Below are 16,962 nucleotides of genomic sequence, written 5' to 3' on the forward strand. Positions count from 1 at the left end.
TATGTCATGTGCCATATCAAAGGCCCTTGTATCTACAGTTATTTTCATTAACCTAGTGAAGCTGTTCAAATAAGAGAATCAGAAATTTTGCTAAGATGGCCCGGTAGGTTATGTGTTGACAGCTGATCTCCATGAATGCAAAGGAGCCGTGCTGGGGCCAGGTCCTGGTCGCCTCTTTGGAGCCAGTGGAGGCACTGGCCTGGCTGCCACGGGGCCCTCCAGGACAAAGGCCAGACCCAGGGCTGCCTGAGGTCTGGGAGGGTCAGTGGGAGACACCCCTGGCAGCCACAAGAGCTGCTGCCCATGGGGCTTGTGACTGTGCAATGCTGGGGCAGGGGGCGTGTGGGGTGAGTGGGACTGCTACGGGCTGTTCGGGGCAAGGGAAGCACTGAGGGGGGAGGAACAATCACGGGAAATGGGCATAGAAGGGGACAGTTGTGTGTAAAAAAGAAATAATTATGGCTCACCACAAAGTGATCTTCTTTTCTAGCTGTTTTCCTGGGTGCATGGGCTCTTTCTACTGTGCACAGGGTGGTGCGGGTCTGAGTGCCAGCAAAGGGGGAGACCAGCATGCTGGGGAAGAATGGATATCTCAGTGTGTACTCGTCAGCGAATATTGAGCTGGACTTGCTGGTGAGCAGGCAAAGAGGTTTGGGAACCAGGTTTTGATGTGATCTGGGACAGATCCTGGAGAGACCAGAGGTCTGAGAGTAGGTTACTGAAGGCACCGGGAAGCTCAGGCTGTTTAGGGACGTGGTAAGCTCAGTTGCAGATACACAGGAGGCACAAAGAAACAGCAGCAGGAGGAGTGATTTGATTAATAACCTGACCCAGCTACTCTCAGGCTCATCAGAAGAAAAATGCCAACCCCTCAAAGGCCAAGGTCCAAAAATGCAGGCGGCCACAGAGGTAGAAGAGCAGGCATCGGGTGGGACTCAAATCAGACACCCCCCCCCCAGCCCCTGCCGGGCCTGTGCCAGGAGCCATCAGCCCCACAGTCCAGGCGTGACACCCATCACCATGCCTCATCAGGAGCTCTCTGGATCACCTTGTGAGCACAGAAGGGTGGCTGCCTAGGGGTGCAGGACACATTATGGGATGCGGGGAAAGAGCATTTGGGGATATCACAGGATTTATTATGGGATGTTTAGGGGAGGAACCAAAGGTAGGAAAAGGGAGGACTTTAGGAGATTTGGGGAGGAACAAGTGTGGGAAATAGAGGCATAAGGGAACAAAAGGGTCTATTTTCATGTAAGCAGGGACTAGGCAGTACACAAGTTTGGCCATGCTCTGCCTGATCACCACAGTCTGTCCTGTCGCCTTATTAAATTCCACCTTTGACTACTTACTTTCCTCCACGTGAGTATGGGGGGGACGGGAGGAGCATCTGTGGTGCCAGCAATGCATGCACAGGGGTGTGTGTGAGCACTAGCGAAGAGCAGCTGTACCAGCTGGGCAGTAAGTGATTGGGGCCTAGGAGCAAGGGAATGAGTGGGTCTCTAAGGGCAGCTCTGGGTGTGGGTGGAGGTGGGAGGGTGCCTGTGGGACCACAGGAGTCCCGGTTGGCTCTGGGTGTGAGTGTGCCTGTGCATCTCCAAGGCAAGAGCACAGGCAGGGAGAAGGGTGACGGCGTAGACGCCAATTGGTACCAGTCCCAGGAACTGTGCTGTGAGATGCTGCTAGACTCTGCTAAACTTTAAGCACTAAATGTTCAGAAGCAGCTTTCTCTCCCAAGGATGCTGCAGGGGAGTCAAACTGGTAGGCAGGATCCCACTTGCCTGAGACCACACACCCCATCTGGCTCACGGTGCCCACCCATGGCCTGTGGTATTGCCACATGGTGCCTCCACGCTGGCCTGGCTGCAGGATGGATCTGTGGTGGAGATCAGGACCCACACCCTTGAGCTGCTTGGCCCCAGAAGCTTGGGGGACAGGGGCAGCTGCCCCCACCCCAACCCCGCAGCCAGTCCAGGGCATTCTTTAGGGGCAGCCTGGCTGCCTGCAGGCAGGGTGGGAGGCCACAACTACCCCCGTGCATGGAGGCACCAGGTTGGCCACCACTGCCTTGTCCTCATCCACATGTAGAAATGGGTGCCCTGCAGCTTGTGCCAGCATCCCATGAGGTGTGGAGGGAAGACTATGCAGTATGTGGAGCACCACAGCTGTGATAGTGCCAGGGGCCAAACCAGCCCCCCCCCCCCCCCCCAGGGGCTACCCCACAGAGGAGCGCAGAGCTGCACAGGGCCCTGTCAGCCAAGTGCCACCAGGGAGGAGAGCAGCTGTGGGAGCCTGGGCGCTGCGGGCAGCCTCACTGCTGCTGCCGCCTCCTCCAGCTGCGAAAAGCCACAGGACTTTCAGCAGAGCTTTCTCTCCTGCTTTGGAGCGGGTGCCCATCACAGCAAGGACCCAGGTACGTTCCCTGTCCTGCAGCACCCCACAGCTGGCCCAGGGCACAGCCCTGGGACCCCTTCACACACTGCCGGAGCAGCCAGGGACACCAATACACAGACACAGATCACCACAGTGAGACTGGTGTGCTCCCCGGTTCTGGCCCAGCACAGTGCATGGCCTCCAACCCTTGGGGGGCTGCTCTGGACCCCAGCTGCAGCTACCCTGCACCACACTCAAGGGCTGTCTGCTGGAAGCCATGTGCTGTCCCCCAGGAAGGTCGTTGTGGGCACGCAGGATCCATGGGTGCCACACCTTGTGCACCAGGGGCTGGCCCAGCTGGGGCAGGGCTCAGCTCCTACCTGAGTCGCTCGGTTTGCTGGTGCTGGCTGAGGCTCTGCAGCAACATCCCACCCTCCCAGCCATGTGCTGTGCTGGTCCTGCACCCACACCACTGTTTGCTGGGGTGTTTGCACAAGGGACCCCACCACCACCACCACCACCTTCCCCACTCCTTGGCCCTACTTGTCCCCTCTGCCTGCTCCACTGCCTGCACCTGTGTGGGGCTGAGCCCACCCTACCCCACCTGCTTGGCCTCCTGCAGTACCTGGGGGGGGGGGGGGACGACGACACACCACCGATCAGAGCCTGCAGTGATGGGGGCTGTGCTGTCAGGGGGCAGCTGTGCTGCAGGAGACAGATCCTCTGAGAGTAGTTTTATTTCCCAGCGGTGCCAATGCTCAAGACTGCCTTCAGGGAAGGGGTGGATGGGGCTGGGCGCAAGCAGCGCTGAGCGCAGTCAGTACCTGCACAGCCCAGGGATGGCCAGGAGCCAGTTCACAAGGCTGGCAGTGCCCTGCAGTGGGGGAACAGCTCTGCCACAAAAGGGTATGTGGATCTTTGTGTCAGTGGCAGGTGGGGGCTCTGTGGCTCAAGGGTCTCCCCGCTCAGTGCTGCAGAGTCCCCCTCACTCTGCAGGGACGCCCACGATGCTGCACCTGTCACTGGTGCCTCCCAGGGAGTCTCCAGAAAGACTCTGCCCTGACAGCGCGCTGCACAGGCTCTGCTCCCGGGCAGGATGCGGCACTGCTTCGATCGACACCTCCACCTCGATGTTGATGCCTTCCCTGCAGACAAACACAGGGCCTGAGGGCAGTAGCCCAAAGTGGGATGCTGCCATGTCCCTGCCCGGTACAGTGGGCATGGAGAAGGCTGTTAGGAAGGGGACGTGCCAGTACCCCTGCCTCCCCAGCACAGCAGCTCTGGCCCACCTGTAGGATGTGTCCTGGCCCTCGCTCAGCATGCTCCCCGCCAGGGCCACCGTGCTGGCTGACTGGCTGTCCTGCTCCTTCCATACTGCTCCGTGGCGCGGGCTATGGCTGCCGCTGGGGAAGGAGGTGGTCGTGTCTGGGACGCCGTCCTCCCCCCCCCTGGGGCTGGGCAGCACCGACCACAGCTCATTCACTGGTGGAAGGAGAAATGGCACTGAACACCCTGTTCACAAGGCCTGCTCCCCATCAGAGCAGGGAGCAGAACAGCCCACCAGGCTCTTGGCAGGGGGTGCAAACAAGCTGGTCCCAGACTGCTTTGGGCAGCGCCTGCCTCCCCACAGGGACAGAGGTGTGCGTGGTACCGCCCGGGCTAGAACCGACAGAGGTCCACGGGGAGCCCCTGGCTCTGGAGATGTCACAGCGACAGAGACATGAAGCAGAATCAGGGCCCATGTGGCCCAATGGCGGGCACAGGCCAGAGGACAAACAGCAGCGCAGGACTCACGCTTGGTCAGGTTCTCCAGCTCCACCACGCCGAGATCCCCAGGCTGGCTGCGGCCACCCCCGCACCCCCAGCGGCTCCGACATAGCGACAGCACCACCACCCCGTAGACGTAGGTGAGCATCAGGGGCACACCGACTCCTGCGGGCAGACAGGCAGCTATTGCCCAGCCCCTGCCGGTGGCCCTGGCTGTCCTGCCCGCCCTGGTCTCAGACATATCCCTTGAGACACTCCACTGCAGTGGCCCCCAGCCTCAGTCTCTCCGGCACGCGGGCAGTGCCCCCAGCCCTGGCCCGCTGCACTTACCCACCGTGACAGCTGTTATGATGGGGGACACAAAAAGAGAGAGGAGGATGCTGCTGGTGACAGAGAGGCACTGCTGGCACCCCGACAGGCTGCTCCTCCGGCTCTGGCCCAGCACCTCAAGGAGAAGCAAGACAGGTGAAGGGCTCTGCAGAGATCTCAGCACACAGCCCCCAGGGATGGGGCCTCTTCCCAGCCCTGGCAGAGCTCTAGCCGCAGCCACGGCTGCCCAGACACCCCCTCCATCTCCTCAGAGACAGGCAGCCATAACAGTGCTGCCACCACAGCTCAGGTGTCCCTGGAAAACATGCCTGGACCCCCAGACCCCTTCCTCCTTTTGCCCACCCCAACCCCCACCACTCCAGGCGGAGAGTACCCTCGCTGGCAGAGTGTTGGGGTGGGCAGCAGAGAGGGTCCCTGCAAGGAGGGGTTGTGAGGGGGCCAGGGGTGGCACAGGGACGTGCTGTGGGCAGCGGTGAGCACTGGGTGTCTGTCCAGGCCTGAGGCCATGGGCTGCCCAGGCTCAGCAGGGAGCAGGACCATGGGGACTCCAGGGCCCCTTGCCAGTACCTTCCTGCCCATGTAGATGGGGATCCCAATGGTAATGACAGGGACAGCGATGCCTGCGACGAGGGAGATCACCATAGGCGCCCCCAGCACCATACCCAGCTGCCACAGGATCTTCCGGGTCCGTGACCAAGGCCTCTTCCCCCAGAAGGTGCAGCCAGAGGGGCTGCAGGGACAGAGTGGGGCTGGGCCAATGGTCCCTGCACAGGGGCAGGCAGACACCAGCACAGCCACCCTTGCACTGGGGGGGGGGAGACCCGTGGGCCCACCAAGGAAACAAAGCCAGATTCCCCCATCCCAATCCTGAGCTCCAGCTGCCACCTGGGACCCCCACCTTGGGGTGCTGACAGCCACCCCAGGCCCCCAGCCCTGCCAGACTCAGCAGCACAGACCACTCTGCTCCCCCGCCCCGATCAGCCCCACAGCCCAGCCAGCCCCAAACCTGGCTGCACATGGCCATGGCTCTCAGTAGGGCCTCACTGCCCCCCCTCCTCGCCCCACAGTTCCTGGCAGGGCCCCCAGCCCCGGCCCAGCATCACAGCACTCCCAGCTCAGCCCACAGGCAGCTCCTCCAACCACCCCTCAGCTCCTGGCAGCCCCTCTGCCCCAATCCCCCAGCACACCCCGTGGTTCCCAGTGGCCCCACAGCCCTGCACTGACCTCAGGAAGTGCACGTCAGAGATCTCCTGCAGGCAGAGCCAGCAGAAGAGGCAGCCACAAACAGTGCAGTTCATGCGGTTGCAGCTCCCGTCATTGATCTTCATGATGAAGGCACTGCAGCGGGGACAGACCTTGATGTCCTCGGCCTCGGCTAGTGGGGGAGAAGGAGATGAGATAGAATGGGCAGGGAGAAGGACAGGACAGTGCAGGTCCACCCCCACACCCTGTCCCAGGATTGCAGCCCATCCCATGGGTGTCAGGGTGAGCCAGGCACAGCAAGGTCCCACTCCACACCCCCCAGCTCAGCTGACACAGGGGCTACATGCCTCCACGCACAGGCAGCCAGCGGGGACCAGTGGGTCCTGGCTCCACAGGGAGGAAGGTACAATGGCATCCGAATGTGCCACTCGGCCGTGCCAAATCCCTGCCCTGCTTGCTCCCACCCTGGGCCAGGGTCTCACCATGGGCCGAGTCCTCCGGGTGGACTAGCTGTGCTGCAGGGTTGGCCAGGCTGGGGGCTGGCAGCACTGGCACACAGGGGCCATCAGGGTGCCAGGGCTGCCGACAGTGGTAGCAGAACTCAGTGCCACAGCCCTCACGCCCGCAGGTGAGGCGGGGACACTCAGCACAGCCGTAGGCGATGACAGCGTAGCTGTGGGGAGAAGGCGGTCAGCATTGGTGGGGCCAGCAGCGCCCACAGCCCTCCCTGCATCCCCAGCGCAGCCATTCCCCTCCCTGGCACAGCTGCAACCCCTGCTCAGGAGTCAGGTGCCATGCTCAGCAGCTCAAGAATTGCAGCGCAGCCCTCCCCATCCAGCACCCACACAGTTCCCCTGGGGCCTCATGGACTGGCCCAGCATGGCCAAGAGCACCAACCCTGGCAGAGACACACTGCTGCCCAGGCTCTGCAGCTGGGACAGAGATCAGGACATGTCTCTGAGCAGGTCCAACCCCAGATGGGACCAAGTCACGAGGGGATCGAGTCTGGAAAAGGCTCATGGGACACAGGCGGAGTCTAATGCACATCAGTTCCCAGCTGGGGAAGCCCATTGCCAGTGCAGAAAGGGGGGACCCACGCTGCCCCCCCTGCTCCCGGCTCCGCACAAGGGGCCAGCCGGTCACCTGCAGTCAGGCGCGGGGCACCAGCGGGTGCCAGGGTCGGCCACCAGCAGCCGTCGCAGGAGGAACTCCTCATACTTGTCACGGAGGGCGGGCTCAGCCAGGAGACGGTGGACATCGGCAGGCTGGAGCGCGGCAGGGCAGTGTGGGCAGGCCACCTGCACGCGGCTCTCACTGACGGCGATGCGCAGGTACTGCTCCAGGCAGGCCTGGCACGAACGGTGGTCGCAGGAGGCAAGGGTGGGAAAGGCCTCAGGAGGCTGGGGCAGCAGGCACAGGGGACACTCCACCAGCTCCTCGCCCTCACCCAGGGGTAGTGCAATGCACATCTCCTCAGGTTCCTCCAGCTCTGGCTCCAGTTCTGGTGACGTCTCCCCTCTGACAGCCTGTGGCTTCCGCCCAAAGAAGCCCAGGAGGCGGAGGGGCCCGGGCATCCGCGTGGGCTGCTCCATGGTGGCCCGTCAGGACGGCAGCCAGCTGCTGTCAGGCTATGGAGGGCAGCAGGAAGGTGCCAGCCCCAGTGCAGTCCCCATGGCCAGGCTCCTACCTGGGCCTCAGAGCCGGCATCCTCCCCAAAGGTAACAGCTGAACCATCTCCAGCTGCAGTCGGCACGGCTCAGCCTGCAAAGGAACTGCATGTGAGAGTGAGCTCTGGGCCCTGGATGTGGGAACGGGCCCTCAGCACCCATGAGACCCTGCTACCGCCCTGCTGCCAGGCCCTGCCACCCTGCCGGACCCTAGGGCCGTCCACCAGCCGCACCATGGAAAACACCCCGGCAGCTCCGGGACAAGCCACAACCCACAGAGCTCCTTGCAGCCCCCAGCCAGCCATCCTTGCAGGTCCGGGACAGCGGTGCTGGCCCTGCCAGCAGAGCCCTGGCCCTGGCACGAGCCCTTCAACATGGAGATGTCGGTCCCCTGCCCCAGCCAGGGCTGTTCCAGATCTTCCTTCCTCTGGCGACTCACAGCCCACAGCCCAGACCGGGGCGCTTGCCTCTCTCTGCTCCTGCATCCACCTCCTCCTTCACCCGCAACAGCTCCCACACACTGTGCACCAGCACAGCACGGGCAGCGGCCTGCCCTGACATCACAAGCAAGCTCCCTCCGGGCTGGGCACAGCTGCCCGCGGAGCCCTGCCACGGCCCGGGACATTGCTCACCTCCTGCGCCCCCCAGCACAGCCACCCCTGAAATGTGCATGCAGCAAGACCCTGTCCTTGCTTGAGGTCTCCAGCTGATGTTCTCCCTCCCACCGGGCCTCAGGCAAGAACAAAAGCACCTAACCTTGAGCTCCCACAATCATATCTTGCCTGGTCAATGTGACCGTGGTCACCTCCAGCCATTACATCCAGCCCTGTCCTCGTGTTGGCCTGAAGGCCCTGGGTGACAGTGCTGAGGCTGACCAGCCCCACGCTGAGCGACGCAGCCACAGCCCGTCTCCAGTCACCCACATGCCCCTGAGCCAGCTCTGTTCTGCCCCATCCTGTCTCCTTCAGTTCAGCATCAAAGTCCAGAGACACGGGACCTCCCAAATTCCCCGAGGTGAGCAAGACAGTGGTCTTCACAAGGAAGGCAGTGGTGAACGCTGTGACAACCAGTTTGTACACAGGACTGTACAATAACCACACCCCTCACCACCCTGCGTCTCCGTGGCTCTCCTCTCCAAGGAGACACGGCTGAAGCTCCGACTTTCCACTGCAGTTTGACTGCCCAAGAGCCACAGACTTGGTCCGGCTGGATGCCAGTGCTTGCCACTGCGGACACAAGCTCCTTAGCTTAGCCTGCGTCGCAAAGTTCCTAGCAATGGCTAGCTGGAGGGAGCCCAGAGGAAAACTCAGGGCAAATCAAAACTGCCATCACTCACTACTCCTCCTCAGGATTAGCTCACAGAAGAGCAGGGAACATCTCACTGCCACAGAGAAAGTGCTTCCTCCACAAAGGTTGGATCCTGAACTGTCCTGGGAGATGAAAGCTCCTCCACATGCCCTGCAAACCCAGGGCAGCAGGACCTGAAGCCTTGTGGGGAGCGGTCACTTCTGACCAGTGCTTCCCCACGTCCCAAGTGCTGCGCTAAAACCTGCATCACCCTAGCTGCTGCTGAGTCTGTAGAAGAGACAATCAAGCCAAGGCACCCAAGAGCCAGTTAATTAAGTGACCAGAAGCCAGGTGATTACAGGAGAGAGGAGGTAAGTCTGCCAGGTTTCCCTTAGAGCTCACATGAGTTTGGGGCCATACCATAATCCCTCCTGACAGAAGGGTCAGTCCCTCCACTGTTCTCCTTGCTCTTTCCTTATCTATACCCCCAAAAAATTGCACCCTATGCTTTACATCTCCACAGCATACCTCCACCTTGAACAGCCTCTGCTGTTTTTTCTGTTTGAGCACAGCTAGAACAGCAGAAGCACTGGTGTGGGAAGCAGCAGATATCAGTGACGGCTCAGACCAAGGAGTCTGATTACATCTGCTCTGCTGGGAACAAGCAAGGGTGCTGCACCATGTCACTCCAGGTGATAAAGCACTTTCCAGTGAGGTGGTAACTGAAGAGCTCGTGGAAACTGGGCTGAGATTGGATTTAAATGGTTGTTAAGAGTGGGAGGTACCGCAGGAGGAGCGCAGGAAGGAACGTGCTCAAACACGGGAGAGGGCAGTGGGACTGCTGTCCCGGGTGACACATGCCATCACCACGGACTCCACCCAGCAGAACAGCAGGAGCCAGCACTGGAGCAGGAACAACGGCTATGCTGACACCACGGACATCGGCTGTCTGACCAGGGGGGCCAGCCTGTGAGGAGACACCCCATGTCTGTGCAGCTCCTGCACCAGGACTGTGACACCCTGACTAAATGGCTGGGGCTGCACAACACAAGCGAAGAAGCACCAGCAGTGATCTAAGTGGCCCCGTCCTCTGGCCCCGAGGTACCTGTCAGCGGGGAATCATTGCTGATGACACGGCACGGCCACGGCTCCCCTGGGACTGCCACAAAGTCCAACACATTCGACTCCCTCAGGAACCTGCAAATAAACAAAAACTATCCGTGAAGAGGCTCCGCAGCAACAGCCCACACAGCCAGGGTCACTTGGACATGTCAGACAGCTCTACTAACGGAGCCACAGAGAAGGCAGAATGAGTCCTGGAGTTGGGGACCACATCCAGGGCATGGACCTAGGCATCAGAGAGGACGAGTACAAGATATGGCTGAGCCAGAGCAGGGCTGCTGCCCCCAGCACACACAGCTGCACACCGGCCATCTCTGGAGAAGGGCCAAACAAGTCCCTGAGCAGGGTAACCAGGGGCCCTTCTCCCCAAGAAGCAGGACACAAAGTCCTGGATCTGCACAACGCTGAGACACCAGAGACAGAAGCTGCAGGAAACCAACCAAAGCAGAGGGAAACGTGACAGGAGACAACAGGTCAGCTCCCCTGGGAGCAGAGGTGTGACTGGGCTGCACGAGGAGCCATGCAGCGTCCCCAGGGCCCAGCTGGCTCCTTGCCTGGCAGGGTCAGAGCACGTCTGAGTGTCTGGCAGCCGAGCCACGCAAACTGGGGGACGTTTTCTGGGAAGGGGGGGGGTTACGAACCACATGGACATTCCAGGTGAAATCAGGAGCTCTGTCGCATGGGGCCCATCATGCACTCCTTGGGAGAACCAGGCAATAGGGCTCAGCTCTGTGGTCCTCGAGAGAGCTGTGACCACGGGGATAGGACCGGCAGAGGTAATGGCCACAGAGGAGCCACAGCACGGCCACGGTGCCCTAACGCTGGGGTCACTCATGGTCTTGTTCTGCAGCTGCCTCTCCTCCCGTGCCTGGCTGTGGGGAGCTGGGCTCCCCTTCCTCTGCAGCCAGTTCCCATGGGGGTCACTGCAATCACAGAATAATTCAGGTGGAAAGGGACCTCACGAGGTCTCCAGTCCACCTTCCTGCCCAAATCAGAGTCAGCACTATGATTAAGGGCTTTATGCCAATTGGGTCTTGAAAACCTCCAAGGATGAAGACTGCACAGCCTCTGTGGGCAACCTGATCCACGACTGGACTTCTCCCACTCCCCAGGACAGTACAAGGGAGCAGGACCCCGGTGGGCATCTCCAAAGGATGCTTTCAGTTGCCTCTGGAGATCAGACCACAGGCAGGACTGCGAATCCCTCTCTGCGCTCCCAAAAGCCCCAGATCCCTCATCCAGGATGAAAGGATCTCAGCACCGGAAGGACCAAGATGGTGAAAGACTGGAACGCTGCCGCTCATCGCTACCCAAGCATCCTCATGCATGTCCATTCTCCAGCCTGTCAGCCCATCCTGCCCTCTTGTCCCAGGGCAACGTGGGCTCTGAACCACCCAGCCCCACTCTGCCAGGATCCCCAGAGCCTCCCGAGCTCTACAAACCCGTCTGTGCCACGCACAGAAAACCCATTTCAACCCTGCGCCTCCAGCAGCTCATCCACCTCCCTCCTGCAGCTGCCTCACCCGGACACCTTGCTCCTTCAGCCCTTTCCTCTGCACAAGGCGCCGCTGTCCCCCGCGCTCCGCAGGGCAGGGTCCCATGCGCGTCCCGCTATGACACTGCGCAGACCCCCACCCGCAGCTGCCTGCAGGGACCCCCGCCCCGCCAGCGCTCCCTCCAGACCTCTCTCCCCGGGCACAGGGGCAGCCGCCGCTTCCCCGCCGGCCTGTCACCGCCACAGACGGGACAGGCCGACGGCCAGTGCTGCCCCTCCGCTGCCGAGCGGCCAGAACCGCCAGCGGGGCTGCGGGTACCGGCGCCGGTAGCGGCAGGCGACTCACCGAGCTCTCCCCTCGGCTCAGGGGCCTGGCGAGGCTTCCCGCGGCTCTCCGGCCACCCGGAGCGGGGCCGTGCCTGGCGGGACAGCGCGGGAGGTCGCCGCAGCCGCCTCTGGTGGGGCACAGAGACCGTCAGCCCCCCCCCCCCATCCCGGTGCCCCCGCCGTCCCCGCTCAAGGACCCCGCGGCCGCTCCCCGGGGGCCCGCAGCGCAGATGGCATCACCCGCTAGAGACACGCCGGGACCGCCGCCCCCCCCCGCCCAGGAAGGGGCCGGGCCGGGCCCCGCTGCCCCCGCCCCGAGACCTCCGTCCCGCAGAAGCCCGCCCCTCCCGGGACCCCGCTCCCGCCCGAGGGGACCTGGCCCTGCCCCGGCCCTGCCCTCCCGCCCCGCCCCCGCCTGCCTCTCCCGCGGCGCGGCCCGGCCCCCCCCGCCGCATGCCGGAGACGCCGGCGCGGTGCCGGGGAGGAAGCGGGCGGCGGCGAACCCCGCGCAAGCTTCCGGGTGCGCGGTCCGCTTCCGGGTCGCAGCTCCCGCTTCCGGTGCCCCCCCCCCCCGCTCTGCGGCGGCCGGAAGCGGAATTGCCCGGTCGAGGCGGGGCGGCGGTGGCCGCCCCGGGCTGGCGGGGGCGGCTGGCGGGCCGCGGGCGGGCGGGCGGCGGGGCCAGGCCGGGGCCGGGGCCGGCCACGATGCCCCGGCGGAAGCAGAGCCACCCGCAGCCGGTGAAGGGTGAGTGCGCGGCGGGGCCGGGGGGCGGCGGCGGCGGCAGCCCGGCGGTGACCCGCGGCGCTCGGTGTGTTGCAGCGGACACTGAGGACGGCCCCGACGAGACGGCGGGAGCGGCGCTGGTGCTGCCCGGCGACCTGCTGCTGGGCCGCGGCCTGGCCTTCGAGAAGGGACCGCCAGGTGCGTGCCGCCGTCCGGGCCCGGCACCGGCGCCCCGCGGGGACGGCCGTCCTGGGCGCCCCCGCTCCGGGAGCGCCGCCGGGCCGGGGACGCGGCCCGGCCCTGCCGGAACCGGGCCCCGCGCTTGGCCTCATCCGGCAGCCGCCCTCCCCGGGAGCGGTCCCTTCCCGGATCACCTCCCGCGGGGTGAGGCCCCGGCCCCCGGCAGGAGCCTGCGCTGGTGGTCTCTGCCCCCCCGCCCCCCGGCAGCGATCTCTAGCACTGCCCTCCCCTGAGCCCTTCCTGTTAAGACCCCTCAGGCACGTCGTGCCCCCACGGTTGGTCTGGGGCTGCAGGGACACCGGGGCTGGCAGGCCGCCCCACCGCCACCGGGCTCATCCCCAGAGCCACCCGCACCACTCTGCCCAGGAGCCCCCAGTTCCCCTGCGCTGCTCAGGCACAGCTTAGCTGCCCACCCAGGAGCTGGGGCCTCGTCCCTGCAGGGTCCCGCCCCACCACTGCCCCTCAGCGTTATGTGGAGCGTGGGGAGCTGGTCTGGGGGTGTCTCTCCACCAGCTTCTGCTGCTTGCCTGCTCCAGGGGCCCCCCGGCCCCTTTGTGCGGCTGACCAGCACCTGCCCAGCCAGTGGCACACTGGGCTCTGGGTCAGCCTGCGGCACAGGGCAGTCAGAGGAGCAAACGCTGCTCCAGCTCTGTTAAGGTGCTTCACAAGGACTGTTGGGAGCATCACTCGCTGCCCTCGACGGTGAGCAGCGAATATGGGGACATACTCAATGGCGAGAGGACGGTACCACGGACTGCCTGACCCCTGTGGCCCTGTCTGTCCCCTTGCTGTCCGTGAGGGCTGTGCTCTGGTCTGCGTGCTCAGCAGCCACGCTGGGCTGTGCCGACACCTCTTATTGTTGTGCCAAGGCATGGTCCCAGCTGCCAGGCAGATGGGGTTCTGCTCCAAGGGCTGCACTTCCCCACAGCCCATGCGCAGAGCCCAGCAGCAAGACAGAGCCTGCTCAGCAGCTCTGGGAGCCGGACACTGCGAGGGCCGAGAGTGACCTGCTCTCAGCAATACCTTCCTTCCTGCTCTCAGCCGCCAGCCCCAGCCAGGGAGCAGGACCAGGCACCTCCGGGCCTCCTGAGGATGTCAAGAGAGCCATCACTGGCCGTGTCCTGGTCCTCGCCCCATGGGCAACATAGTCCCACCTGGGGAGCACTGACACAGCCGTGCTCAGGGGACAGTGCTCCAGGGATGCTGTGGCACTGCTGGACTGCAGGCCTAAGCTGAGGAGATGGGGAGTCCCTTGGTGAGGGGCTTGAGGCGGGGTCAAGGGTTCTCTCGGCTGTAGCCATGCCCTCACAGCATGCCCTGGCCTGGCATCTGTGCTTCAGGCAGTGCTTGTGAAAAGGGACTGCAGGCTGCAGGGACTGCCCTGTCCCTGCATGTGAGCAGCCTCAACCCTGCACCTGTCTGGGGCTCTGGGAGCTGGATCCAGCCAGGTGGGCAGTGGCAAAGGGGACGGTCAGGCTGCTTCGTGGGGTGGTGGGCATCTGTTGGGTCTTGCAGGCCCCAGGGCTCCAGGTCAGGCACAGCATGGGGAAGGCTTGAGGCTGGTAGTGTCAGGGCTTTTGCTGCACCTTCTGGCCCTGAGCACCAGCCTGAGGGCACGTCTGGGGCCCTGAGGCAGCTGCAGGGTGGTGTGCTCTGCTCCTGTCATGCCTTCCTGGGGCATGGGCACTACCCCAGGGGCTGCAGGAGGATGGGTCTGCGCCCAGCCAGGAAGCAGAAGTGCCCTCTGAGAGCCTGGCACAGACTTCCCCCCCCTGCCATGGGACAGCAGTGCTGCGTTGGGCCAGGGAAGGTCTGTTTTCCTGCGTGATGGAGGGGGCTGGTATTGGGCCCCCGCAATGTTGGCTGTGGGAGCAGGACCAGCTGCTGCCCCTGGGGCTGGGCAGCAGTATAGCCAAGAGGGGCCCAGGGCAAGATTTACAGGCACCCAGCCCTCCTGCCTGGGTCAGGCTGCACTTAACACCTTCCTGCCACCGCTGCTTCTTACCAGCCGGGCCCAGCAGCACCAGTGGATGCCAGTTGCCTGACCTGCCCCTGTGCCCCTCACCACCCACCCTCGCTGGTGCCAGGGTCTGGCTGCGGCTGACACCTGGCTCGGCCAGCTGCAGGGCAGAGGTGACAGGGTTTCCTGAGGCACCCAGAACAGGCCCTGCAGCAGGGCATCAGGACAGGTCATGGCTGTGAGACTCCTCACCCTGCTTTGTGCAGTGTGGTGGGCTCCTGCGGTCTCCTGGGTGCCGCAAGGGCGGGCGCAGCTGCCTGGCCCCTCCTGGCCACAGTCCCCTCCTTGGGACAGGCCCTGCAGGGACTGGTAGCATGAGCAGAAGGGCTGTGCCTGGGCCAGCCAGGCTGACGCTGTCCCATCCCCACGGTCTTCTCAGCAGACACCCTGGTGGGGAAGATCGCCATCCCGGCATATGCACTGAGCGACGACGACTGCTCCTCTGGGTACCAGCAGCTGAGCGTGGAGAGCGACCCTGAGGAGGGCGGGGAGCCCGGCCCCGCAGCACTGCCCTGCCGCCAGTGTGGGCTGCAGCTGGCTGCCAGCCTGGGGCAGAGCTGCCTGCAGTGTGCCGGCACCGAGGGGGGCCGCAGCCAGCGCATCGTGTACTCCTGCCAGCTCTGCCCCTTCGCCTCCCACTACTCCAGCCACCTCAAGCGCCACATGAAGACACACAACGGGGAGAAGCCTTTTGCGTGCCCGCAGTGTGCCTATGCCTCTGCCCAGCTGGTGAACCTGACCCGACACCTGCGCACGCACACGGGGGAGAAGCCGTACCGCTGCACATGCTGCAGCTTTGCCTGCAGCAGCCTGGGCAACCTCAAACGCCACGAACGGGTCCACAGTCAGGACAAGCCCTTCCAGTGCGCTGCCTGCGACTATCGCTGCAACCAGAGCCGCAACCTGAAGCGGCATATGCTCAGCCACCGTCTGCCTGAAGGCGAGGGGCCGCACCGGCGGGATAAGGACCCAGGTAAAGAGGAGGGGGGAGTGGGTGCAGGTGAGAGCCTGGGGCTGGGGAAGGGGCAAGGGGTGCATCCTGCTGTTGAGTTGTTCCGAGCCTGGCACCACGTGCCACCAGTCTCAGCTGGGACACTGTTGCTCCTGAGCCTGGGGCTCCTCGCAGAGCTGAGCCCTGCCAGCACTACGCTGCCCTGCTCACAGCCCTGTTTGTGTTTTTTCCACAGAGCCGCTGCTGCCGGAGCTGAGCCTGCACGTGGGCAGCGGTAGCGGCCCCTTCCTGCCTGGCTGCACTCGGCTGCGGGGCGAGGAGGCAGCCGCGCTGCCCGAGCTGCTCTTCCCTTTCACATGCCGCATGTGCGGGCTGGTGCTGGACGATGGGTTTGCGCAGGATGAGGGTCTGGCTGAGCAGGTCTGTGGGCGCTGCAGCCTGGCAGTGCTGGGCACCGAACCAGGCGCCAGCCCCCGCAAGGGCACTGGGGACAAAGGCTTCGCCTGCAGCCTCTGCCCCTTCGTCACTCACTACCCCAACCACTTGGCGCGGCACATGAAGACGCACAGTGGGGAGAAGCCATTCGCCTGCCCGCTCTGCCCCTACGCCTCTGCCCACCTCGACAACCTGAAGCGGCACCAGCGAGTGCACACAGGCGAGAAGCCTTACAAGTGCCAGCTCTGCGACTATGCCTGTGGCAACCTGGCCAACCTCAAGCGTCACGGGCGCATCCATTCGGGTGACAAGCCCTTCCAGTGCAGCCTCTGCAGCTACAGCTGCAATCAGAGCATGAACCTGAAGCGGCATATGCTGCGGCACACGGGTGAGAAGCCCTTCCAGTGCCGGGACTGCCCCTACACCACTGGCCATTGGGACAACTACAAGCGCCACCAGAAGATCCATGGCCACACGGCTGAGAGCTGGGTAAACCCGCGCAATGCCAAAGCCCTGCTGGCCCCTCCAGCCGTGGGCACAGCCCTGCCCTGAGACAGCACTTAGCCTGGCTGCAGGGGCCTGGCCCTGCGCTGGGCCCAGGGTGCCTCAGCCCTGGGGCACCCCAGCCATGGCCCCTGCCCTCCCTGGGGGAGGGACGTGCAGCAGACTCCACAGGGGCTCAGGGCTGTCTTACACAGGGCCCACGGGTGTGCCGGGGTCTCCAGCAGCCGTGTCCTGCCTGGGCAGGGTGAAGCCCTGACCGGTGGCTCTGGTGCCAGGCTCAGGTACCTGCCCCAGCAGCAGTTGTGCTGTGCCCATGCACACCCCCAGGGCGGTTCCTGCCTGTCAGCGCCTTCCTCTGCCGGAGTTTGGGGAAAAGGGGGGAACAGGACTGGTTCTGTGGCTGTTGCCATGCCAGTCAGTGTAATTTATATTGTGTATAAAAGCATTAAACAGTCAGTTTTGTTATCTGCTATTCTCCCAGGGGCCCTTGTTCTGCTTCAGGAGAGGACAGTGTGGGGT

The 16,962-nt window shown here is 63.8% G+C and overlaps 2 protein-coding genes across 11 annotated transcripts; one reads left to right on the plus strand and one right to left on the minus strand.

The window, feature by feature from the left end:
• Positions 1-3,094: 3,094 nt before the first annotated feature.
• LOC129204301 (E3 ubiquitin-protein ligase RNF19B-like) lies at positions 3,095-12,083 on the minus strand. Of its 6 annotated transcripts, none has more exons than XM_054819985.1 (11): positions 11,988-12,083; positions 11,588-11,696; positions 9,730-9,821; positions 6,814-7,431; positions 6,153-6,343; positions 5,692-5,842; positions 5,035-5,197; positions 4,468-4,582; positions 4,165-4,302; positions 3,660-3,852; positions 3,095-3,515 (listed from the first exon to the last, which is right to left on the minus strand). In XM_054819985.1, exons 4-11 carry the CDS (start codon positions 7,260-7,262, stop codon positions 3,356-3,358), a joined length of 1,560 nt encoding a protein of 519 aa, XP_054675960.1. In that variant the 5' UTR covers positions 7,263-7,431; positions 9,730-9,821; positions 11,588-11,696; positions 11,988-12,083; the 3' UTR covers positions 3,095-3,355. The 6 variants fall into 6 exon arrangements, with proteins under 6 accessions (XP_054675960.1, XP_054675964.1, XP_054675961.1 ...); XM_054819989.1 differs by lacking the exon at positions 11,988-12,083 and adding an exon at positions 9,153-9,591 and having other exon boundaries at positions 11,588-11,702; XM_054819986.1 differs by lacking the exon at positions 11,988-12,083 and adding an exon at positions 10,388-10,669.
• An 82-nt stretch (positions 12,084-12,165) lies between these two features.
• Positions 12,166-16,894, plus strand: ZNF513 (zinc finger protein 513). 5 transcript variants are annotated; one of them, XM_054819980.1, is made up of 4 exons: positions 12,166-12,313; positions 12,389-12,490; positions 14,932-15,525; positions 15,740-16,894. In XM_054819980.1, exons 1-4 carry the CDS (start codon positions 12,274-12,276, stop codon positions 16,489-16,491), a joined length of 1,488 nt encoding a protein of 495 aa, XP_054675955.1. In that variant the 5' UTR covers positions 12,166-12,273; the 3' UTR covers positions 16,492-16,894. The 5 variants fall into 5 exon arrangements, with proteins under 5 accessions (XP_054675955.1, XP_054675956.1, XP_054675954.1 ...); XM_054819981.1 differs by having other exon boundaries at positions 14,935-15,525; XM_054819979.1 differs by having other exon boundaries at positions 12,166-12,490.
• The last annotated feature ends 68 nt before the right edge of the window (positions 16,895-16,962 follow it).

The sequence above is a fragment of the Grus americana genome, chromosome 3 (assembly GCF_028858705.1).
Source record: "Grus americana isolate bGruAme1 chromosome 3, bGruAme1.mat, whole genome shotgun sequence".
NCBI classification, from domain to species: domain Eukaryota; kingdom Metazoa; phylum Chordata; class Aves; order Gruiformes; family Gruidae; genus Grus; species Grus americana.